This window comes from Lithobates pipiens, unplaced genomic scaffold (genome assembly GCF_037356315.1).
Source record: "Lithobates pipiens isolate NorthernLeopardFrog02 unplaced genomic scaffold, aLitPip1_a1.2 Scaffold_25, whole genome shotgun sequence".
Lineage (NCBI taxonomy): Eukaryota > Metazoa > Chordata > Amphibia > Anura > Ranidae > Lithobates > Lithobates pipiens.
In genome coordinates this window covers 12,712,643-12,739,550 of record NW_027507787.1, presented here as the reverse complement: position 1 = coordinate 12,739,550, position 26,908 = coordinate 12,712,643, and the positions used below count along the sequence as shown (strand labels likewise).

General features: G+C 43.9%; 1 protein-coding gene across 3 annotated transcripts in view; it reads right to left on the bottom strand.

The window, feature by feature from the left end:
- Positions 1-26,908, bottom strand: part of LOC143930105 (pancreatic lipase-related protein 2-like) — a 102,257-nt gene that overhangs the window by 57,717 nt on the left and 17,632 nt on the right. For all 3 annotated transcript variants that reach the window (XM_077454060.1, XM_077454059.1, XM_077454061.1), the window contains exons 3-6: positions 24,277-24,431; positions 14,547-14,672; positions 12,354-12,494; positions 4,885-4,993 (exon numbers count right to left, since the gene is read on the bottom strand). In XM_077454060.1, coding sequence (XP_077310186.1) covers positions 4,885-4,993; positions 12,354-12,494; positions 14,547-14,672; positions 24,277-24,431 — 531 coding nt within the window. The remainder of the gene's footprint in view (positions 1-4,884; positions 4,994-12,353; positions 12,495-14,546; positions 14,673-24,276; positions 24,432-26,908) is intronic.

Below are 26,908 nucleotides of genomic sequence, written 5' to 3'. Positions count from 1 at the left end.
GGGGGATGTTGGTGCAATGTGGGATGAGGCATCCCATGACAAGCTGCACTGTGATCTCTGGGGTGCACAGATGCTGACTGATAATCTCCCTGCAAGTGACAGAGAGAAGCGAGGCAGCAATATTTAAAAAGGGGCCAAAATACATCCCTGGGAATTAAAGACCAGTTAGCCTAACATCAATAGTATGCAAGCTCTTGGAGGGGATGATAAGGGACTATATATAAGATTTTAGTAATGAAAACTGTATCATTAGCAGTAATCACCATGAATTCATGAAGAATCGTTCTTGCCAAACCAATCTATTAACCTTCTATGAGGAGGTGAGCTGCCATCTAGATAAATGAAGGCCCGTAGATGTGGTGTATCTGAATTTTGCTAAAGCATTTGACACAGTTCCCCGTAAACGTTTACTGTACAAAGTAAGGTCCGTTGGCATGGACCATAGGGTGAGTACATGGATTGAGAACTGGCTACAAGGGCGAGTTCAGAGGGTGGTGATAAATGGGGAGTACTCTGAATGGTCAGGGGTGGAAAGTGGGGTCCCCCAGAGTTCTGTGCTGGGACCAATCCTATTTAATTTGTTCATAAACGACCTGGAGGATGGGGTAAACAGTTCAATCTCTATTTGCGGACGATACTAAGCAAAGTAGGGCAATAACTTCTCCGCAGGACGTGGAAACCTTGCAAGAAGATCTGAACAAATTAATGGGAAATTAGGTTTAATGTAGAAAAGTGTAAAATAATGCATTTGGGTGGAAAAAAATATGACTACAGTCTATTCACTAGGGGGACAACCTCCTGGGGAATCTAGGATGGAAAAGGTCCTAGTAGATGATAGGCTCAGCAATGGCATGCAATACCAAGCTGCTTCTAACAAAGCAAACAGAATATTGGCATGCATTAAAAAGAGGATTAACTTCAGAGATAAAGTGATAATTCTGCCAATCTACAAGACTTTGGTCCGGCCCCACCTAGAGTTTGCTGTCCAGTTCTGGACCCCAGTCCTCAGGAAGGATGTACTGGAAATGGAGTGAGTACAAAGGGCAACAAAGCTAATAAAGGGTCTGGAGGATATTAGTTATGAAGAAAGGTTGCGAGCACTGAACTAGTGGTGCAGGTCAGAGCTGAGGAGGAGTGGGTGAGATGTGGACAGCCTGTGAAAGGGAGCCAAACCCTGCACACTGTCCATAGCACACGCCTAAACCCTGCACTCTGTATACAATGCACCCCTAAACTTTTGCACTCTGTAAACACTGCACCTTCTGAGCCCAGCATTCAGTACGCAGCTCACCCCTGAATGCCACACTTAACACACTCCTGGTATTTGTTGCCTCTTTAAGGTCCTCCCACTGTCCAATTTGGCCACACCTACTGTTCAATGTGGATTGGGGGAGGGGCCGGGGCTGATTCCTGCACCTATTCTCTGTGAAAAAAAGCAGTGGATAAAATGTATATAATCTCAAAGATAAATCCGGTCCTTTGGGGGCAGCCATAATGCTGATGCAGCCCGCAATGAACTTGAGTTTGACACCACTGATATATCTCTATTTCCTATCTGTAATATTTTGTATCTAGTTTTTCCCCTTTAAAATGTGAACTCTAGGCCTTTAGCAAATCCAGATATTAACTTGTAAAAAAATGGTGATACCATCATAGACTGTGTTGAGAGAAGAAATGTGGAAATGACACAGCGGGCAAACCCACACAGGCTGCCTGCAGAGAACTACAGGAGAGGGCAGATACAAGACGAAGACCCCCAACAAAGAGTGACAGTGTCTAGTCTGCCTTACAGGAAGCTCCGGCACCAAGGCATTGTACATGAGTTATTTCATGAAGGATGACGGCACAGCTCTGGAAAAAATAGACAAAGCACTCCAAGAATCAAGTAGGAATACACATTTGTTTGGTATTTAGACAATATATGTTTAGCATAATGGAGAGTAATGAAAGAAAACAAAAGGGATGTGAAAGCAAAGGAAAAGAAATGAAAGGCAAAAAAAAGTAAGCAAAGGAAATTAAATGGAAGTGGAAAGTGGAAAGGAAATAGAAATAAAGGGAAAAGAGATGAAAGGAAAAGGAAGAAAGACAAATAAAAGGGAAAGAAAGATAGAAAAGATAAGAAAAGAAATAACAGGGAAGGAAAGGAAAGAGAATGAAATGAAGGGAAATGGAAAAAAGGGAAAGGGGGAAAAAGATGAAGGGAAAAGGAAAGGAAAGTTTGCCTGTGATAAATTATAGAAATTTGATCACATGCAAAGCACATTATTAAATTAGAGTTACTCAGCAAGACATGAAGATAGAAGGACCCACTCACACCATAACTCAGTGATCTGTAATGTATATAATTTTGCATGCTGAGGCACATTGCTTCAAACAAACCATTCAAAATGACTACCCATGTCACCTCAAATGCATGTAAAAACAGGTTCTGCACAAATGTTTTCTGTGCAGTACAACAGAATACATGGATCATATTCCTTTACAAACCAATGCAATGCAAGCAGGTCAGGTGCAATTAATCTTGTATTAGAACACATCCCATGCACATCTATAGCATGTTAGGGTAATGTAAGGAAATATCAAAGTCCCAGCTCCTCTTTGATGCCCATATTTTCATTGGAGTCCAAATACAATAACATACATGGTGTGCCAGCAGTATACAGGCATACCCCACTTTTAAGTACACAATGGGGTTTATCTACTAAAGCTGGAAAGTGCAAAATCAGGCTCACTTCTGCATAGAAACCAATCAGCTTATAACCCCAGCTTGTTCAATTAAGCTTTGGTAATAAAGCCTGGAAGCTCATTGATTTCTATGCAGAAGCGAGCCTGATTTCGCACTTTCCAGCTTTAGTAAATAAACCTCATTGTGTACCTAAAAGTGGGGTTTGCCTGTAGCTGATTACTTCAGTTGAGAATAACATGCTGTAGTCAGCCATGTTTGTAGCTGATGCAACTCCTTGAACCTTTTGTGGATGTGCTGAGCACAACTCTTTCCCATCACTGTGAGGAGCACCGTTACTGAAAATAGGAGCTGGGGAGGAGTAGATGGTTTCTTGCCTCATATTTCTCATGCTCTGCGCTAGAACCCAGTATTATATTTGAGGAATTGAAGGCAGGGGCGGATCCAGAGTCTAGTCTCGGGAGGGGCACTGCCAGAAAATACTTTTTTTTGCAGGCAATTTATCGGGGACATGGCTGGTGTTAGCGTTTCAATCATCCTGGCACCACGGTTAATATGGTGTCAGGATGTTGGAAGTGCATTATTTCTATTATTACATTGTTATATAGATTGTTATATAAAATGAAATGGTTCAACTCACCATAATGCAGAATCAGTGAGAGCCCTGAGTGTGTCACCTGCCACCAGTTGCAGATTGTCACTTGCCATGCCACACGTTGCGGACTGTCACTTGCCACGCCACCTGCCACCAGATGTGGATTGTCACTTGCCACATCACCTGCCACACGTTGCAGATTGTCACTTGCCACGCCATCTGCCACCAGATACAGATTTCCACGTCACCTGCCACATGTTGCAGACTGTCACTTGCCACGTCACCTGCCACATGTTGTAGATTGTCACTTGCCACATTATCTGCCACCAGATACGCATTTCCACGTTACCTGCCACGCGTTGCAGACTGTCACTTGCCACATCACCTGTCACATGTTGCAGATTGTCACTTGCCATGTCACCTGCCACACTTTGCAGATTGTCGCTTGCCACGTCATCTGCCACCAGATACGGATTGCCACTTGCCATGTCACCTGCCACACGTTGCGGACTGTCACTTGCCACGTCATCTGCCACATGTTGCAGATTGTCACTTGCCACCAGATACAGATTTCCACATCACCTGCCATACGTTGCGGACTGTCACTTGCCACGTTACCTGCCACATGTTGCAGATTGCCACGTCACCTGCTACACGTTGCGGATTGTCACTTGCCACGTCACCTACTACACGTTGCGGATTGTCACTTGCCATGTCACCTGCCACCAGATACAGATTGCCACTTGCCATGTCATCTGTCATTTGTTGCCGATTGTCACTTGCCACGTCACTTTCCTGCTGTCAGGGGTGGAGGACTGCATTCAGTGTGAGTGATTATGATGAGTATGGACAAGATGGAGGGAGGAGGTGATGCAAGTAGGAGGGGCCAGCACACTCAACACACTCAGGGGTGGACGCATAGAAGGAAGATTGCTGGCGCTCTGCCTCTGCCACACAGTGCCACTCCTCCAGGCAGCTCCTGTCACATCGGCTCTGAGTCTGAGACTCCGAGTCCGACGTGAGTTACGTGACTGTCTCAATGACATCACTCTTTGCTAGACACCAGGCGGGCAGGCGTTAGCAATGAGTGCAGGGTTGCCAAGCCAACGGCTCAGCTCCACCCACCTCCTAGCTCCTCCTGGTCCAGCGGCGCCGCAAAACACACCAGAGTCTCTCTCTCTCTGCGCCGTTGATCGCTGATGAGACAGAGAGGGAGACTCGGGCATAGCAAGTCAGTCGGTGTGATATTTTCGGGGGGGGGGGGGGGCAATTGCCCTGTTGCCCCCTCCCCTGGATCCTCCCCTGATTGAAGGGCACAGGACTGTATAGGTATAGGTGGCCTGAAGTGTGGTCCATGATGTCTCCAAAGGGCTGCATATAATTTTTCTTTATAAGAGTTACTAGGGGAAATGGTCAGGGAATGTTCTACAGGAGTGGTTGGAGAATGAAGTTATGCTGTAGGATATAGTCAGAGACTAGGAACATAATTACTGGTATTAAAGGCCTTTTTACAAATCAATGCCCAACACTGAGGCCCAAGGGTTGCATTTGTTCCTCAGGAAACAGATAGGGTACCAAGGCTCTGCAATTTTAGAATGATACAAACCGGTAATCCTGCGAATGCCAGAAACTCGTCTTCCAGCTTCTCCAGCTACGTGAGCACCCAGACTGTGTCCGATGATGTGAATGTTGGATGGGGGGTAATTCAGTTCTGCCTGCGGATAAAGCGCTAAATATGAGTGATAATCAAAAACATGTACCAATATATACGTTGCACCTAGTATGAACTAATTTCTCAGGTGGTACTTCAAATTCTAGTATCCATCCCAGAATGAAAAGACGATGAAGAGCAGCATAAGTTACGATCCTGAAAGGCCTTTTACAATGTTTATTTACATTTCCTAAAGTGTAAAGCCAAAACTTTTTTTTCCAGCTTTGGAAAGAGTAGGGAATGGTTAAGAATATGTCAGTTTTCTTTTCACTGTGTACCTTTGGGGAGGTTTTTTTTTAAATTTCCTGTCCCAGAAACAAGAAGTGAGAGAAATCTCTCTAACAAAGCCCCAGATACCAGTAAATCCTGGAGTCCTAAGCCTCCCCACTCAATCCAAAACTAAACAAAAAGTTTTGGATTGACATACACTTTCACTCTTTAGTTACCATTTATTTTCTTACATCAGGGGACACAAAGCCATAGTAATAACTATGTGGGTTATATCGGCGTATCAGGTGCTGGACACTGGCACGCCCTTTAAGGCGTGTACTTCCCCCCATATAACCCCTCTCATTACTGGGAGTCCTCAGTTTTTTGCCAGTGTTGGGCACGAGTAAGGATGTGCTGTACTGAGCTCCATGGGCAGTAATCCTTGATGAGAGCCAGCCAGCCATTCTGATGTCTCCGTAATGGACTAAAGGAATGGTACCCGGGCCTCGTAATCCGAAGACATGAGCTTTTGCTTGCGAATACTTTAAAGAGCTGGGCCCTGGGATCCAGTACTTTTTGGTAGTAAGGCCAATAAAAGTTTACTGGCAGGGTCCCAGGAATGTGGACTCCAAGGGGTTAAGGAACAGGTTTGAGATACCTGAAAATTCTGCCTGATCAGCAGGCCCGGCAAGGGACTGGTGTATTTGACGCACTGTGTTTCACAGATGCTATGAAGGACTCGATCATTTAAAGACTCATGGCTTATACTTTACAAAGAAAAAAATTCCACAGACTGGCTAAGGGTTTTCACTTGGTGCTTTGGCTGATCAATATTTCAGCCACGGACCTCTGCAAAAATTCACTGGTCCAAGTATAAGCCATAAACCTGAACAAAGAAGAGAACTACCAATGGGTCAAATTTTGGTGAGGTGGTCCCATCCCTATTAAACTCTACAAAGAAAAAAATTCCCCTTAAGTGGGTGGGACTTTAAATGACCACCAACACCAAACAAAGATACATAATGTGTACAAATTTTATTAATGCTTACAAAGAATACATAATACCACCACAGGGACATATAGACTCAAACATGCCCCAGTGGCTTATTTACAGATGGACAATTACATAAATAAAACAAATCAAAACAGAAAATATATGTGGTTAAAATATTCTTCTTATATCACCCACACCCGACTCGTTTCCAGTTGCTGGTATCACAGAACTTTCATCAGGGGTGAGAAGCTCGATGATATATTGATATTTCTACAATGTAAAAAAAACAATCTTTAAAAACGTATAAAATTCATATAGCAGGCAAGAGAGAGAGAGAGAGAAAAAAAACAAAAAACAAAAGGGAATATGATATTATATTATCCTTCCCCCCCTAATGACCAACAGAACGGCCCATCTGGAATCATTACCTAATGAGATGTATACTTGAGGGTCAGCCGAAGATACGTATCACTTTAGGATATGGATACATCTGAAGATTGGCTTAAATGTAAATAAAGTGTAATGCAGTGGATGCTCCAAAAAATGCTAGTGAAAACGCTGTGCGGAAAAGCTGCTCCTAGTAATGACCCGAAGAATAGAAAAAGTCACCGGTCTTCTCCCGTCCTTCTGCGGGTTACCTTTCCTGTACCCCTTCAAGGCCTGCCTCACCCAGAATCCCTTCGTAACATCCTCCTCACCCCGTAGCTTAAACCAAAAGGCTAGCGCCGCCAACTTGCGCTGAATTGACGAAATTGACAAAATGGACCCCAACCGTTCCATCTGCCTAGATAAGAAATACAACACCAACAAACCTCGTTCTGCCCCCCCCAGCTCGGCGTCCGCCAGCCGTGTAAAAGCCATCCATTCCTGCCACACTTTACTGTATGCCGACCACGTAGTCCTGCTCACCGACCTTCTGATCCATCCTGCGGCAACTCCAAAACAATCTCCCAAAGCCACCCCAGGCAGGGGATCCCCTTTCTTGCCTCGGCCGGAGCCAGGGTTCGAAATCCCTGCCACTGAAATCGAGACAAAGAATCGGCCACATTATTGTCCACTCCCGGAAGATGGACGGCATGCATAAAAATGTTCATCTGCAGGCACTGCAACACTAGGTGGTGCAGCAGCCTGATCACCGGTAGCGAGGAAGCTGACACCCGATTAATCACCTGCACCACTCCCATGTTATCGCAGTTCAACCTGATCTTCAGATCTCAACATGCCGCTCCCCATAATTCCACCGCCAGCACCACCGGAAACAGCTCCAGCAGAACCAGGTTCTGTGAGAAACCTGCCTCCACCCACGTATGTGGCCAGGCCTCCGCACTCCACTGACCCTGGAAAAACGCCCCATAGCCCGTCGACCCTGCTGCGTCCGTCACCAGCTCCAGGTTGAAGTTACTTACCGGCCCTGTCATCCAAACCGTTTGTCCGTTGTATGTCTCTAGAAACGCATGCCACACCTATGCTCCCTGGTCAATCTAATGAAGTGGGTTGGCACCTGTGTCCCCACCGTGGCTGCCGACAGTCTTCGGCAAAACATCCTTCCCATCGGGATGATGCGGCAAGCAAAGTTCAACTTCCCCAAAACCGACTGCAACTTGCATAGTTGAACTTTCTTCAGCCCCGCCATCTCCCTAATCTCCACCTTGAGCCCTTCCACCTTGTCACTCGGCAATCAGCACTCCATGGCGACCGTGTCTATCTCGATGCCCAAAAAACTCAGTACTGTCACAGGCCCCTCCGTCTTGTCCGCCGCCAGTGGGTTTCCGAATTTTTCGTCATTGTGCTGCAACGTGGCCAAGAGGATCGCGCACACATTGGAAGCAGGGGGGCCTACCACAAGAAAGCCATCCACTTAATGAATAACTGAGACCCAGCCAGACACGTCCTGCACCACCCATTCCAGGAATGAGCTGAATAGCTCAAATAAGGCACAGGAAACGGAACAGCCAATGGGCAAACATTGGTCCACATAAAAACATTTTTGCCAACAGCACCCCAAAAGGCGAAAGCTCTCCGGGTGCACCGGCAACAACCTGAACGCCGACTCAATGTCCGATTTTGCCATGAGTGCCCCCCGTCCGTAATGATGAACCCAGCCCACCGCAGCGTCAAAGGACGTGTATGACACTGTGTAGGCCTCCAGGTCTATGGCGTCATTCCCCGAGCCCCCTTTTGCCCGCCCCCCTCGGTACCACCGCCACCATTCCCTCACCCGTAGCACTAACGGTATCCCCCACCTCCCCATCAAGAATTCTACACAATGCAGCATTTAAAGCAGTATGAGATAATTGTAAAGTCTTACCTGGCTGTCTGGGTCTGGGTCTGGTCCCTGCAGCTGCCACTCCGGATGCTCGTTGCCTCCCAGGACCAACTTGTCAGATACCAACAGCCTCCTTCCGAATGCACTTCTGCCATAGGTAGCATAGGTGTAAGCAGCCCCCCAGGCAACGTGCGCCCGGCGGCCTTGACCTCTCCTCTTGGCGTAGCTCTCCCGTTGCCGCTGGCCCGACCATCCCTGGCTCCGCTGTGCGTGGATGCCGCCATCTGCCCCCGCACGGGCCCCATAGGTCTCCCTCTGAACTCTCTCGCAGTGCTTCTCCCATCCTTCTCAGTGGACCTGCCCGCAGTGACTGGTGGCTGCCATGCAGGCGTGACGCTGCCCCTCCTCCGCCGGGTCTCCCCCTGTGCTGGAACCCCTGCAATGGAAGGGGGAACTGTCCTCCCTCTCAAGTCTGCCCTCACCGGTGGGAAGCAGGCGCAATCCGTTCCCAAAACCTCGCTCCCCGAGCCCCGCCAATGTTGAGGATTCCCCCAGACCCCCTGGCACTGCAGCAGCCAACCGTTTTGCCGGGGGGGGGCGGCGGGAAGATTTTAGCGAATATTAAAGTGGGGTGCCCGAAAAAAAAAAAATTAAAAGTCAACAGCTACAAATACTGCAGCTGCTGACTTTTAATAATCGTACACTTACCTGTCCCAGGGTCCAGTGATGCGGGGGGACCGAAGCCCCCCCTTGTTCCCCGCTCTGCTCGCAGCGCCGCCATTCTTACTGTGGGGATGTGCGAGCGGCGCCGGGCGCCGTGATACGCCGCACAGTCATCTGGGACAAGTGAAAGATCCCAGGTGACTGTGCGGCATGAGGGGAAGTGATGTCACCAGCCCGGGCATTGAAGAAGGCAGACTATGAGGGACCCCCTAGCAACAGGCATTTAGAGGTGAGTAAAAGATTTTTTTTCCAATTATTATTTTTTTATTTTTTTTATGAATTTTTAGCTATTTTTTTTTTTTTTGGTGGCAACACCACTTTAATTTGCTAATGTCACACAACATTAACATTAATTGACTAATGTCACTAATTTCACACAACAGGGTATGCTCAGGGGAGCACTGCTCTGCACCCTGAGCCCACCCTTTTTGAAGCCAATTAGAGCCTCAGTCTCTAATTGCATGCTTCTAAAAAAATTCATTAAAATCCATGTGTCCGGTGCCCTGAATGTAGATTAGGGGCCGGACTCATGGATTGGAGGGGCGGCGCTAGTGCATATGCACAGTAAATCTGTATGGGAGTGGTTTTATAATTATCAGCTGCTGCACCGGCAGGGCTCTAATGAGGAAAGTGGAAGGGTCTGCATTCATTTAAACGTGATTTTTTTTCTTTGGAAGTATCTCACCAAAAATTTAATTTTTGCTGCAGGGGATGCAATAAATTAGACTTGTATCTTAGTACGGACTTCTGGAAGAATCAGTAAGTCAATTACTCAAGCAGGAAATTACATTTTTAGGGGGCGTTCTGTACACTGTATGTATACAGAACACCTCAAGGTTGCCGTACTGCATTCCATTTTATAGAAAGTTACAGCACTGCAGATTGAAAAGGAAAGGTCATTTTTAATAACATTTCAATTACAATATGACTTGAGTCGCTATATTATCATTTTTTTATTTGCTCATTTTTTTCCCTCACAAAAGTGGAATTACCCTTTAAACATACTCTGTCTGATCTTTGAAAAATGAGTAAGGCCCATTTCACATGTGCGGACTGTATGTCCGTATTTCATCCATCCATTTTCGGATAAAAAATGGACATACATGCATCCCTATGGGATAGCGGGTGTCAGTGGATGAACATCCGCTGACACCCAATATCATCCGTCTCCGCTATGGTCCAATTCTGCAGACGGAGGAAAATCCAAGCAGGGGCGGGGCGGATTATCACGGATCTGTCCCGTGTGACAGGGGCCTAATGATGATTGGGCAGTATCGTTTCATCCTGTTGGTGGTAGCTCACTTTAAAATCCAGTAATTATCTTGTTCAGAACAAACTCCAGAACCTTTACACAGTTCTATGCCATTTCGTTTTATAAGGTTAGAGAAGTGGGATGGACCTCTGGCCAATCTCTTTTGAAGGGGGAAACCATCAGGTGTGAGTTCTTATCTCTGAAACTGCCATTGGTTATATGGACCCATTGAATGGGCCCAGAAACATCATGGCTGCTCTGAGTAGGGTCCATAAAACCATTTAAGCAGGTCATAGGCGATTTGATGGACCCATTGAATGGGCCCAGAAACAACATGGCTGCTCTGAGTAGGGTCCATAAAACCATTTAAGCAGGTCATAGGCGATTTAAATCGCGGGCGGCTCCTGCTGAACCAGCTGAGATTCAAACCATATATTGGCAATCTGAATGTAGCCTAGGGGCGGACTGACCATTTGGGCACTCGGGCACTGTCCCATCAGGTTTGCCAGCCTCAATAAAACCAGGGACAGTAAGTAAAAAGAGTTTTTTTTTTAAATCCAAAGATTATAGCTGTTTCGCCTCTCCAGTACCTTTTCAGTGTGTGTGTGTGTGTATTTTGTGTGTGTATACTATGTGTGTATGTCGTGTGTCTGCACTGAGAGAGTGCAATAGCTCAGCAGGAGGGATTCTCCTGTCAACACTGTCCGTGGTTGCAAGAAAGAAACTCACTCCATCTATGGCCGGCTTTAGTTTAGCCCAGGACTTACCATTTTGCATCTGCGTGCAGCTCATAATATTTGAAGGAATTACTCCTATCTTCCTTCCTATGAATAATATTTTGGATTTTATGAGAGATGAAACATATTCCCTCTGAAATAAGTGACGATCCCCAAAGTGGTATGATTTGCCCCCCCCCCCCTTACACACACACCTCTGACCCATAAGTCTGGAGAATTCCTTTGATGGCTTGTCCCCTCCCCCTCCCATTGAAGTGACAGTTGTCCACCTTTAGTAATAGCCAAAAGTCTTAGCCCTTGTACACACGGTCGGAGATTCCGTCAGAATGTGTCCGATCGGATCGTTTTGTCGGATATTCCGCCTGTGTGTGGTCTGCATCGGACTGTTTCCGTCTGAATATCCGTCGGACCAACTTTTCCAACTTGGAAATATTTTCCGACAAAATGCTCCGATAGGACATACTCCGATCATGTGTAGAGAATTCCGATCGGACAAAGTGCCACGCATGCTCAGATCAAATTCCTACACCAAAGCTATTGGCTACTAGCGTGAACATAGTCCCGTCGTAACGAAATAACGTCATCACATCGGATTTTCCGACAACTTTGTCCGACCGTGTGTATACAACAGTTTCGGACAAAATCCGACGGATTTTGTTGTCGGAATCTCCGACCGTGTGTACAAGGGCTTACTGGAGAGCCTGAGAAGAAGTTCCTGTCAGACATTTAATGCAGTGAGGTGTTAATTCCTTAGATCTACAGCCTTTTCAGATTCTAAATTATGAACATATTTGTAATATTATCACCTATGTTCTGTATCTAATATAGATAATCTAATCTAGATAAGATAAGGAGGGAGCAGCTATACACTGCAGGCTATGGAGAGAAGGGATCTTCTCACATGCAGCCTGTTTGTTCTGTGCTTGTCCCCCATTTACTACAAACTGCAGAATAATATTCATCATGATTCTCAGTACTCCATGCTGCAATTAGACAGACATTAGGCAAAATAAAAGATTCAATATTCATTGAACCCATCACAATCCTATGCAACTGAAAATTAAGTTTTCCTGCAGTAGGTTTATACCTGTCTGAATTGCAGCCAAATCAATCATGAATGAAAATGTAAATTCACAATTTGTTCTAATCATATCTTCTGACTAGCTAATTTTCTATATTCACCTGAAGTCTCTTTAGTAAATAGGCAATCTCTGCACCCACAACACGCCCATTGTTTGCCGCCTGCACATACTGCAGTATGTTGACCGATCCATGGCGCCAATCCACCCCAATACAGTTCACATCTTCCACCAACAGGAGCTCCTGTTCAAGGAATGGTTTTCAGGTACATTAAAGTTACATTGGGCAATATCATGTAAAACAAAAAGGAGGACATAAAAATGTTAGGTAGCAAAAAGAAACGTTTTTTCTCCTTCTCAAAACATTTCTCTATATTTATACACATATAGTTCTACATTTAGCAAAGCTATTTCCATTTATTTTTTATAATGCATTCTCTGTATTGAAGCCGTAGTAAAAGCCACAGAAATAAAAATTAAGTGGGCCCCCCCTGCATGGCTAAGTCATAATGTACTAGTATGCACTGCATACTAGCACATTATGATAGACTTACCTGTAAAGCAGATCCCTCCCCGTGTAGCTCTGTCATGGATCCCCAGCTCTGCCATCTTCACCCGGTCCTCCTTCTGGGTTGGCGTGCTCCAGCTGTATGAATAGCCGGAGCCACTCCTGCGCATGCATGTGGAAGCCCCCAGCTCTGGCACAGAGCTCTGAAGGTACGACACAGGTATGCTATCCCTTCATAGCGCATTCACGCAAGAGATATCACAGGCAGCATTGCTTGTGAATATCTTCTAAACCGTGCCCATTTAAGAGATATTCACTATACATACAGGTAAGCCTTATTATAGGCTTACCTGTAGGTACAAGTTCAAAAGTGGAGTTTACTTGGAGTTGCTCTCTCTCTCTCTCAATGGACATTGAGGCAGCAGCAAAAGCCACTGGCTCCTGCTGCTATCAATCAAATCCAGTGAGCAGGGAGCAGTTAGAAGAGCCACATGTCTGCTCCCATTGCAAGCACCTGCTATGGGGAAAGCACTGAAGAGTCGGAGTAGACAGTGCTGGCAGGGGACTCCAGAAGAAGCAGAACGGGGCCGCTCTGTGCAATACCATTGCACAGAGCTGCTAACTATAACAGGCTTATTATTTTTATTTAAAAAAAACTTTAGTAACCCTTATATATTCTTATATATTTGTTTTGTACTAGGAAATAGTGGGAACCCCCATCATTTATTTAAGCTGTTTCCCATTGGGGAGATTTTGCTTTACTTCCTGTCATTGGGACACAATAGGTAAGTAAGAGGAAATTGCTCCATGGTCAGGGAAATTCTCAGTTGTCACAAGAACAGGTTTCCCCATTCGAATATTTTCCTTCTATTCCTGACATGGTAACAGTTGTAATACTTTGACTTTGTAAAGCGGTGTGGTCCCCCGCGCTACTAGTTGAATTAAAATAAATAAATAAAACTACCATATATGATAAATGAAACTGCTGATAAATCTAGAATTTTTCACAACTAACAGACATTAATAAATGTGTATAAAGTATTCAATGCAATTTCTCAACATAAACAGCAAGTGAATATGAATATATGAAACATCCATCACACAACTGCTCAGTGCTCACATATCTCTTACCTCCATAAAATGATGAATCAGCTTTAGGGATATTCCCGGTGATGGTGATCCCCCACTTCCGGACTCCTGGCTATCAGCTCTCAATATTTCCCTCAGGATTCCAGACGACTTGTGAGAATGACATAAATGCCTCTCATAGTGTAGTACCGTATATTTAAACAATCAACGATTTTTTGAAAGACAAATGAAAGCTTACAGTTAAAAAGGTTAAAAAGCACATTGAATAAAACAGTGGCGTTGCAGACACCTCTCACATCACTTCAGGTCCTTTCCTTACTTCTGGTCACGCCATGTGCCTTACGTCATGTCACGTGACTTCACCAGATGAGAGCTGGAGGTAAGAGTTCTGTGTGCACTGAGCAGTTGTGTGAAGTTTCAGCATCACTCGTTTCAAGGGGATCATTTTTGAAGGACTATTTATTTATTCACTCAATTTTGGATGATTTTTTTGGACTTTTTATTCACTTTGCACCTTGCACTTTGTTAGTGGAGATATAATAAAGCTTGTAACTTTCCTATATTGGATGTTTATATATTCATATTCACTTGCTGTGTTTATGTTGAGAAATTGCGTTAATCACTTTAAACACAATACTTAGAGTTTCCCATCACTTTTTGTCTTTGTGATGCCACGACTAATCCATAGCAAACACTCACGTGACACATGTCAGACACCCAGCTATTCTCCGCTCGGTCACTCATCCCATGTGCAATTAAAATTGTCTTCTTGGATGTCTGGAATGAAGAGGTATTGAAGCTGGAAACGTTTCTGGCGCTGATTATCTGCATAAAGTATAAAATGAGAATTATTCTCTTAGAGATCAAACATTTGAAATGTGAGAGGATTACAGAGGGGCAGATCTTCTGAGGGTTGATAATGTACATATCAACAAATGGTGCCTATTTCAACCTGATCATATAATCTGCTTTAAGATGGCCATACACTTTGTAATCAAATTGTACAACTCAATTTTGATATAGCAGAGGTTATCGCGTGCCAATGTGGTATATAATGTGGTTATTAATTTATTAGGGTATTCACCTGTGATTAAGTCCACTAAGGGTAAGGTTTGTAGAGTGGGGAAACTCTCTGAATTGGGTTTGGAGGGTGTGCCTTAGCTGCAGGTACCTAAATAGCATGTAGGAAGGGATCTTCAGGGCCTCAGTCCTGTGGAAGTAAGCACCTGGTGTAGGTAGATTACACCCTTAGAAGCCCATAGATCAATGTCCGGGATATATAATAGTTCCTGTAATTGAGGGTTGTGCCACAAGGGAATGTGTGTGTGTGTGTGTGTGGTAGGAGGCAGCTATGACTCTTTTAAGAGCCATCTCCCATATGTGTTTGTGGTGAAATAGCATGGAGTCTCGGGTGTTTGGTTGCACCTAGGTGTCCTTGCCTCTGAAGAGCACCTGTAGGGGAGAGTGTGCGGTGCAGTTCAGCAGCCTACAGTCTAACTTTTGGTACCTAAGTGCATCTGATTTGTGAAGGTGATAAAAAAGAGAAAGTTTGTCTGCTATGTAGTATGAATGAAAGTCTGGTAGGGCTGTGCCTCTTGAGGTGGTTGGGTTTTTAAGAGTGAGCCAGGACAATTTATGCCTTCCAGGTCTCCAGATATATGAGAATTGTTAATTGTTTTAAAGATTTTTAGAGGGATTAGGACCGGGAGTGCCAGAACATATACAGAAACTTGGGCAGGAGAATCATCTTGGTGAGGTTTACCCTCATCCTCACCCCCAGTGGAAGTCTTGGCCAGGATTGTGTGCGGGCTTTTAGGATATTAAAGAACAGTTCTAGGTTATTAGTTATGTATTCATGGGACACTCTGGTGACTTTTACTCCTAAGTATTGGATTGAGGATACCCCATTTAATGGGAGAAAAGCTGAACTGATCGTTGGTGGATAGGAGTCAAAGGGGAGTATTTGTGATTTTTCTCCAATTGCCCTGAGTGTGTTCCAAATTCCTTGATGCTCTGAATGGCATCTTGTAGAGAATGGCCGGTGTCTGCTAGATACAGGATCATGTTGTCAGTGTACAGGCCCACAGTTTCTACAAGAGGGCATGAACGGAGACCATAAATATCCAGGTGTGTTCTAAGTGAGATGGCTAACGGTTCTACCGCAAGTGCATACAGCAGTGGGGACAGTGGGCAACCCTGTCGAGTACTGTGCCCAAGGGGGAAAGGGTCGGAAATCCAACCATTTACTGTACCAATGGAGAAAAGTACAGTAGTTGTACCCACTTAATAAGCTTAGGACCAAACCCAGAAACCTATCAAGCATTCTGATAGATATCCCCACTCTACAGAATTAAATGCCTAAGCAGCATCCACTGCCACCACTGCTCTAGTACCAACTACATCATGACATGCTTGAATATTCATATAGAGGTGGCAAATATTTATGGCTGTGGTTTTTCTTCTACAAACATGGAGACAAATCATTAATTTTTAGCAAAAGCACTGAAAGAAACCTTGCTATCCACAAACATATTGGCCATTAAAACTAAACAAAATCAAATAACTAATGATACCCAAAAGATTTCCTATCAATTCCAAGAATATTATACAGATCTGTACAACCTACCACCCTCACATAAACCCTAAGACCTTACAGGACCAAGAACAGAAATAGTTCACAAATTCCTTACAGATAGTGGCCTCCCCACTCTGAACAACATAGATACACAAGCTTTAGAGGAACCAATAACAGAACTTGAACTGACCAAAGCTATTAAATCTCTTAAATCAGGGAAAAGCCCAGGACCAGATGGCCTCACAGCCCATTACTACAAGACATTATCTGACATTTTGATACCACACCTCCTCAAGACACTGAACTCACTAAACAACCTACATGCTATTCCTGAAGACTTTCCGAGAGCACATGTAACAGTATTGTCCAAACCAAATAAAGACCCAACAGACCAATCTCCCTACTTAACATTGACCTGAAAATACATGCAAAAATAATAGCCAATCGACTAAGACCATTATTGAACCAACTAATAGTACCAGAACAGGTGGGATTCATGCCTGGCAGAGAAGCCAAAGATAATGTAATAAAAGCCATGAATCTCATACATAAAACACACGTAGATAAAAACAAAGGCATGTTACTATCAACCGATGCGGAGAAAGCCTTCGACCGAGTGTCGTGGGACTTCTTATTTGCCACATGCTCCCATATCGGACTAAAAACATACATGCTAACCTTGTACTACAAAGTACCTTGTACTACAACCCGACAGCACAAATTAAAATAAATGGAACATTATCTGACAAAGTAAAGATTCAAAATGGGACAAGATGCCCACTATCGCCCCTACTATTCATTCTCACCCTAGAACCTCTAATTCGCACTGTAAATAAAATACCTGACATACATGGATTCAATGTCAAAAACAAAATATACAAATGCATACGCTGATGATTTATTATTCTTCATATCACTACCACACATCACCATGCCCAATTTATGCAATGTATTTTCCCAATATAGCTATATATCGAATTTCAAAATTAATTACCAAAAATCGCAAGCACTGAATCTGACACTTCCGGAAACCACACTAAACAACACAAAAAACAACTGCAAATTCAAATGGGAAACAACATCCCTCACATACTTGGGAGTACAATTAACCCAAAAACTAGATTCAATGTATAAAACTAACTTTCAACCATTTTTACAAAATATTAACAAAGACCTTGAGAAATGGACACTGAAATATTTCTCACGGTTTCTCATGGTTCGGTAGGGCAGCCATAATTAAAATGTCAATTCTACCCAGAATACTATACTTTTTCCAAACAATACCCATACAAATACCCTCAAGTTTCTTTAAATCACTACATACTAGACATGTGCATTCGTTTTCGTGCGAATGCATTTTCTTCCGAATTTCAGCTATTTTCGTTTTCGTTTTGACAAACGATAAGGAAAGCACAGAATCCGAAAAGCGAAAGATCCGGCATAAATAAATGCTTTATTTTCGTTTTAGTTGTTACAACAGTTCGATATAGAATAGGAGATTCGACATGACTCTGACAATAACAATCTGTGTCTATAGAACCTTTGGTCGAATGTGCCTAACCTTACCTCTATTAGTCCAAGATTATATAGAGAAAATATTCGACAGAGAAAAAAAGATTTGATTTCATAGGGGGGGGGGGGGGGGTGTCTATAGTATGCCTGTGAAGGGGCGCATGTTTCTGGTGCTTAGAACTGTGCCTGCACAAAGTGTCATTTCTGCAGGTAAAAAAGTTATTTAAAATCACTCGCAGCTATTATGAATTGTCGGCTCCGTAATACAGAAAACACTCATTGAAAGTCATTGATAAAAAATTTTTTTTAAAAAGCGTGGGGTTCCCCCAAATTCAATTACCAGGCCCTTCAGGTCTGGTATGGATATTAAGGGGAACCCCGCGTCAAATTTAAAAAAAAATTGACCTGGGGTCCCCCTAAAAATACATACCAGACCTTCACAGGTATACTATAGACACCCCCCCAGGTACGAAATTTAAAAGAATATTACACTTTTATTGTTTCACTTTAATCATTATTAAAATCACTGCTCCCGAAAAAACGGCCGTTTTTAAAACTTTTTTTTGCATTGATACATGTCCCCTGGGGCAGGACCCAGGTCCCCAAACACTTTTTAGGACAGTAACTCGCAATCTTAGCCTTTAAAATTAGATTTTGAACGTTGGAGTCCCATAGACTTTAATAGGGTTCTAAAGTTCACACAAAGTATGCTATATATATATACTAGCTCCGTCAAATCTTCTTTATACATTCGACAGACACCATAAGCCTTCAAAGACAGATTTGACCGTAATTCATGTGGATTTTTGGACGAATGTAATTTTTGAACGAAAAAAAACTAAATAAAAACGAACTTCGGGAGTAATTAAATAAATTTATTTTTCGGACGAAAACAAAATTCCGAAATGAAATATTTCACTCTGCACATGTCTACTACATACTCTGTTAAGAAAATTCCTTTGGGCCTCCAAAAAACCCAGAATCAGTCTAAACCTACTTACTATGAATAAACAAAATGGAGGCATGGGTTTTCCTAATTTTAAAAATTATTATTTAGCCACACAACTAACTAGAGTCATTGATTGGACTTGCCACAAATAGAATAAAGATTGGGTGGGACATCACACACCCCATGGATACCTTGGAAACTGTGCCCGAAACAATTAAAACAACACCCCCTCATAGGGGCAACACTAAAAAACCTACAAACAATCACTCAAAGACACCCACTCACTTCCTCACTAGGGCCACTAACCCCACTGACATCAAATCCAAATTTTCCTTCGGGAATGGATGGCTCTATACAATCTCTTTGCAACAGAAGCCCAACTCTTCTGGTCACACACTGTTTAAAGAATAACAAAATTAAGTCTCAATCAGATTTACAAAAAGAGTTAGGACAAACGCCCCTACACAACAGGGAATACAAACAAATACACAACTTTATCACAAACACTCAGAGACAAAAACATTTTACTAGACCCTTAACACCCTTCGAAACTATATGTTTCATGGCTACCACGACCACTAAGAACATTTCATTAACATATACCTGGTTTCAGTCCTATGATTTACAGGAACCAAACAGGTACAAAACCTTCTGGGAATCAACCCTAAACAGATCCTTTACAAGAGATCAATGGCTAAAAGCTTGCGTATTCTCTCACAAATGTGCAATCAGTGTGAGATTGCAAGAAACATCTTTTAAAATCTTAACAAATTGGTACATAACTCCAAACAAATTACACAAATGGTTTTCAACAGTTCCTGGACATTGCTGGCCCTGCAACCAGGAACAAGGTACTCTCTACCATATCTGGTGGGAATGTGACTTGATTAAACCCTTTTGGATCCAAGTAATCAAGAAGATTATAAAACACATTCCAAAAATGAAAATCCACTTAGATGCTGCTTGCTGTCTTATAAACATTACCAATTGCACCTTGAGAAAATACAAAAACTCCTTGACCAGACTCTTAATCACAGCAGAAAAAACAGTGTTACCGAGGCACTGGAGAGACACCACCGCCGCACCCACAATCAAAGAGTGGCTGGAAGAGATACATCTCCTCAAAGGCATTGAGGAGATCAGGGCAACAACACAAGGGAATACAGAAAAATTCAATACATTATGGCAGCTTTGGATCATCTTTAAATACTAAAGAATCGTGTACAATCAATATTCTTCTCCCATTTTTAATTATTCTTCTTTCCTTCTCTCTTCTTTCATTTATGTTCTATACTTTTAAGGGCACTTCTCAGAGGCCCACAATTTCATTCTTCTTTTCAAACTAAATAATAGATTTTTCTACACAAACTCAGAATATTTCTAAATAGACCATCGATGTAATGATCAGCTGAGCACAAAGCAATTTTGTTGGTTTTACAAGTAATATACTCTACCACTGAACTCAATTATACTTTGTTATATTTTAATATGATACTACTGTACAAATGTTAGTATTATTGTACAATTGTTATATCTAAGATCCAATAAAAGCGTATTGTTTACAAAAGAAAATAAGGGGAAGAGTCTTTATCAGGAAGAACGATTCAAATCTGCATCGTGTTGGTCGAACCATACAGAAGCAAGCTCCGGATCTTCAAAAAAGTGTACCCGGTCATCGCCCACTATGCAGAGCCAGGCCGGGAACAACATGGCGTACTTCAAGTGGTGGATTCTGAGGCAACGAAATGGGTCTGTTGCTTCTGAACCTCTGCCAAGAAGTCAGGGAAGACGGAGATTCAACCATTTAGGAAAGGGATATCGCCCCAGTCTTGTTTCATACGGAGGATTGCATCTCCGTCTCGGTAGTTCAGTAGCTTTGCTATGAAGGTGCGAGTGTTGCACCCTTGGCATGCGGGCATACGATGCGCATCCTCCACCACAAATGTGGTGGAGAAGGCCTCTATGCCAAATGTGGTAGTAAGCAGGATTTCCAGAAGGGTAGCAGGGTCAGGGCCTTCAGATCCGTCAGGAAGCCCAATAGAGCGTAGGTTTGATCTGCGACCCTGGTTCTCCAGATCATTGTACTTTTGAGCCAGTTGCTGGATCTGGCTCTGCATGGCTTCTGCAGAGTGCTGTAAGGGGTGAAGGGTATTCTTAGGATGGATAATCCTAGTCTCTGTCTCTGTGCCGTTTCCTCAGCTTGGTCATGTCCTGTCCGATTAAGGATATATCTACCTTAACCTCTTCTATTTTGGAGGTTAGGGTAGACTGGCATGTGGAAATAGCTTCTAGTACCTTGGCAGTGATGGCCGCGGCATGTTCTGCTATCAGTGCAGCAGAGGTGTCATCTTCCTCCTCAGGGTCCCGTTCTCCCATTACTGAAATCTCTCCAGAGATGGAGTGGCAGCGTTGTTTCTCTTCGGCGGGGACATGATGAGAAGGGTTCAGGAGGGTTAAGCTGCCATTGGTGTGAAAAAAGGTAGTGGTGGGCACTCAGGATGTCTGTTGCAGGATAACCCAGGAGCAGAGCTCAGCTCACACGCATCATACTCCATTTCCATCCAGGCCAGGACACCTCCAGGTCACACCCCCAGTATGAATTTTAAGGGGAATCACAAAATCCACACACAAATCCATGCCCTGAACATGGGGGTTACCTTGCCAGGGGGACTTGTATCTTTTGTGTCTTGGCAAAGTAACTTGTACCTACTGTTGATAAGGACAAGGGCCTCTTCCCCACAATCCTGGCCTGGTGGTTGTGTGCGTCTGTGGATGAGGGGCTCTCCTCATTCTCAAAAAAAAGGAGGAAAAAACCTGATGATCCTATCTTCATGACTCCACTCACTGAATGACTGCTAGACAGGAAATTGTTCACATATTTGCCGAAATATAGCTATGTGGCTATATTTAGGCTGTGATGATCCTTTCCCCTTTGGTAAAGTGAATGAATGGGCTGGATGATGTCAGTGGTTGGTAGGCGCGCAACGGATCAAAAAACTCACAGATCGGAACATTCCTCGGATCAGAGTCATGGATCAGAGTCATGGATCGGATCATTTTTCGGATCAGCAAATAATAATTTAATTAGCAAAAACCTGTAAAAATTCTACCACCAAATAGTCCCCACTGTAATATCCACCCCTAGTGGTTGGTAAGAGTGTACTGGGTGCAAGTATTCACTGCTTTCAAAGCAATCATTGACAGCCTGAAGCTGTCATGCTCGTCCACACCAAATGCAACAAGTGTTTGGATAAACATTGAAAAATCAATGTTCAGTTGAAATATACATTCAAACAGAACACTAAGCTCATCCCTAATCCAAGGTTACGACACCGACTAAATTTAGTAATTGACCAGATTTTGTCAAAGATGTTACCTGGGATCCCAGGTATTGAGTTTTACACAGTGCAGTCGATCTGACATTTAGTGATGGGAGTTGGAATTGAGGAATGGTTTTTATGTGTTTATTTTATCTTATTGTGGATACCCCTGCACTGATTCCCCTGGAAGGGGGTGGATAACTGCTGGTTATTTTTGGGATTACCATTACCATCCATTTTCCTTCTGACACGTCTAGGGGATGTCCTGTGGTAGATAGTTTCATAGTTTCATAGTTAGCAAGGTTGAATAAAGACACCAGTCCATCCAGTTCAACCTGAGTGAGTGTCTACAATTGTCCCTATCCCTGTACATTGCACACTCACATCGGTCCCTACCCTCAAGAAGCCCACAATCCAAGGTCCCCATTCTTATACTAGGGTCAATTTTGGACAGAAGCCAATTAACCTACCTGCATGTCTTTGGAGTGTGGGAGGAAACCGGAGTACCCGGAGGAAACCCACGCAGGCACAGGGAGAACATGCAAACTCCAGGCAGGTAGTGTCATGGTTGGGATTTGAACCAGCGACCCTTCTTACTGCTAGGTGAGAGTGCTAACCACTACACCACTGTGATGACCCAGTAACTTGAGACTGACAATAGATCCACTTGAATGGATTTTATTTGCAAATCTCAAACCATTGAACAGTCTTTCAACTTGGGATCAGAGGGTTGGAAAAGGAACTTCAGGTACTCTTAATATCAATGTCCAAAAAACATTAACGTTTTTTTGCTTACTTTGAATGCATCCAGAGAATAGCCATTTGCAGCTGGATGAACACCCAGGTTGGACAGTCCCTCTCTCACAAGGCCTAGCAGCCAACAAGGTGCTTACTCAGGAACAAAGTCTTTGTCACAGATGTTGTTGCAGAACATGTAGGGAAACCAATCTTTAGAACACTTGTAGGATACCTGAATCTTTCAGCCTGCTTGGCAATATCCACAAGACCGGATTCTTTTGGTAACTTCAGCCCTTCCAGGCTCTTGTTAAGAAAACCAACCCGCATGTGGTGTTCTTCTAAAGAGTCCTCCCCGGAATACTCGAAGTACAAAGGGTCTCTTCCGAACCTGAGACGGCACACAACCACCTCAGAATCCTCCTTTAGTTTCCTTGCCCTGGGCTAGCCAGCCCTGAGGCATTACAGTCGATGGATCCGCAACCCCAGGCCATGGCACATCATACTGGACCAGAACCCCCGAACCACGTGACTTCCGCATCTTAAATACTCTCTCCTAGAGGGCACAGCGAGAGGGCCACTCCCACTGACCTGACTCCAAGGGAGAGAGTAATTTAAACACCTGACCAGACCCTAGTTCCACACCTGCCAGAAGAGACAGTGCCCCCTGTGGCCAGGCTGAACATTTCACAGTCCAGTCAGGCTGATACAGAAGTCAAATTTAGACAAATAATACCCAAACCTAACTGCAGCTTAGGTAGAGTTTAATTTTGAAAAACACATAGCGCGTGCTCTTCAGGAGCCCGCCGCTACACCTGGATAAGGGTCTGAAAGGAATAATGAGGCAAAACCTGCTCTTAATTTTGCGTAACACCATGTGCAACTTTAGGACATCCCACATTGCATGTTATTTAAAGGAGTTGAGTATTTTTATTGTTGTCCTTTAAGCTCCATGAAAAGACCTTCTGAATGGATTTTTTTTTTATTTCTTTGGCACATATATGTCCTTCATTGCAATGCCCAGTTACCTATGCTCTTTTTTGACAATAGCTTGCATATTAGCCTTAAAAATTGCCAGAATTGATTATTAAGATCTGCCTCTCATAGAGTTTTATGGGGTTTGCTGATTTTATGTTAGGTTCCCTGGGCTTCTTGTGAATTGAACCTGGCCAGATTCGCTCATCTCTATCACTTATTGGCCAACCCCTATAGAATAATTTTCTAGGTGTGGGAAGTGTATATCTCACAAAGTCAAAGTTATTAAGTAAGTGTCAAAAATGTGAGCTTGAAAATCTGGGCAGCAATACGGACAGACAGAAATCGGAGTTACAGACACACCTGGTGGTGCTTTGGGTTCTCCCGGGTCAGAAGGAAGAATTGGGTGTCAATCTTGTCTGGAGACCAGGGTAGCTTGGCTACTGGCCGCTGGAAGGTCCTAGCCCAAGGTGGATCGTCGGAGAAACAGCCGAGGTCTTCATAGCAGACCTCTTTACCTGGGGAACACAAAAAAGACATGTCATTCACTTGTGCTGAGCTTTAAGTGAACCTGTTTTTTGTTCAGTTTTTACTCTGCAATTGCTGTGTAAATAGCAGTGGAAAAACCAGCAGGTTTTGCCCCTTCTATTTCATTCACCAAAAGCCATACGGAGTTTGGAGTCCTTGAGACCGCAGAGAATTATTCATCATGGCTGCACCCACACTGCAGCACTGTCTCACAGACCATTTTGAATTTTCTGTTCTAAAGTAATATCAGTAAAAGTGAAAAAAACTAAAAAAGAAAACAAACACCAGAGGGCGGAACTCTGAGTGTAGTAAATATAAAAATAGCATTTATTAAAAAGCTTAAAAGACAACTCACATTTGTATTTTAAAGAAAGTGCTCCTTATATGGCTTTATCCAGACATGGTTTCTCTCTAGACAGTAACTGCAGCAGCTGGAGACTGTGAAGGATCTGGACCATAGGATGTAGGAATCCGCCGCTGGATGGCTGTGCCAGAGATGTCAGAAGCCTCAGACAGGGTGGGAACCAGGAAGGAATGACATCACGCTCCAGTGTGCATGAAGGGGGCATGGCTATGTGTTTTTCGAAGCTGCCCAGCCTCTTTATCAAACTTGCCTTTAGTATCGAGATGCTCTATGTTAATAGCTAGTGGGACTACAAAATTCAGCTGAACTGGAAATACTACTGGCACTATTTATTCGCTGCAAATTTCATCAAAAACAATTGTTGAGCATACAGATGGCTATGAAAGGCACTTCTGGGGCTTTATAACAAAGTATTAAAAAAAATATATATCTATATATAGATATATATTTGCAGAAATGATCCTGATCTGGATCCCAGGTGTAGGTGACATGGCCGTCTCATACCAAAGCAAGAAGATGTCCAGAGAAGATGAAAGCCCTGTGCTTTCCCTCCTTATCGGGAGCCTTTGTTTGCCACTAATTCTGTCTCTATCAGGTGGGATACCTGTACCTACTTGTAAGGAAAGGTTTGGTAATAGCCAAAATAACTCCTCTGAACAGACTTCTGTGCACTGGCTCAGGGCTGCTGTTATAAATCATGGGGCCCTGTACAGTCTTTCTGATGGGCCCCCCTAACCCCACCTACACCTCTCCCACCATCCAAGGTGCAGTGAAACCTTGGCACTGACTTTTTCCGGCTACAACCTGAAAATGAAAAGAAGTCCCTCTTCTTTCACCTCCTTGATGCCTCTGTTGGCCTGATGGGCATAGAGAAATGTAATTTAAGCCCTGGTAAGCAAGTAGGAGTGAGGGTGTGGTCTAGTAATCAATTTATTAATTTAGGCAGAAATGAACAATAACATTGCCCTGAGCTCCCCATTTAGCTCATGAGGCCTGGGCCCAGTACAACAGGACCAGTTGTACTGCCTTATCGATGGCCCTGCACAGGCTAAAACATGTTCCCCTTTGTACTAACAAGACTTGGGCACTGGCTAATGCATATGCACATATGTGCACCTGTGACAGAGGTCGGCGTCAAACAGGCTATTTAAACTTGGCCCATGCTCAGGATCAGTGCTGCTTTGTCTTTCAGCCTTCCCTTTATCCTGATTCCAGTTGCTGACACAGCTTGTCTGACCCCTCTCTGAACTTCACCTGCACTGACTGTTCTATTTGATTTTCTTCCACCGGTTGGCTCATGACCTGGCTTGTACCCAAACCACGCTCTTGCTGGCTCTTCTCTGTACCTGATCCATCTGGCCAGAGTACTACCTGGCTTGCTTTACTCTGCTTTTTTACACATCCTTCTGTGCCTGCTGTTCTACAGTCTGCTACCAGTGCATGCCTCACCTGTCCGCTGTCGTCAGTACCAGCCTGCTTCGATCTGCCATCCACCAGCTGTCTACCAGCCCACCTGCTTTACTGTGAACTACTAATGACCTCTCCTGCCTGACATGGATGTCCATTCTGCTACTGGAAAGACTTACAGGCACTCGTGCCACTCTGCACTCCTGCGCCTTATGGTCACACTACCAGGGGCCCCGAGTCAGAGGTGTAAGAGAGGCTTTCCTCATCATTTCAGGCTATACTGCCAGGTACGCGATATTACTCCACCCATTCGCAAAATGTGTGCCAAGCCTGGGAGCCAAGGCCTTAAAAGGGCTCTGCTGACCCAAGACGGCTGCACACATGGGGTGACAGCATGCGATTGGTTAGCTTCTCTAGTGACACAGGAAGCCACAGAGGTCACTGGATAGCTAGGTCACCTAAAATTGTCCATTCACAGAAAACCCAAGTTCACCTATCATAAAGCCCCAAATACTAAAGGGAAAGTTGCACCTGGTCAATCCCAATTATTACTTAACAAACCTATGTGGATTATTTTATGTAGGGAGAAACATTTGCACTTTAACATCAAGATTTGCCACCTTAAGTGCATGAATAATTGTGCCTGTGTCCTGGTGATGTGATAGTTGATGGCCACTCTACCGTTGCAATTTGTGC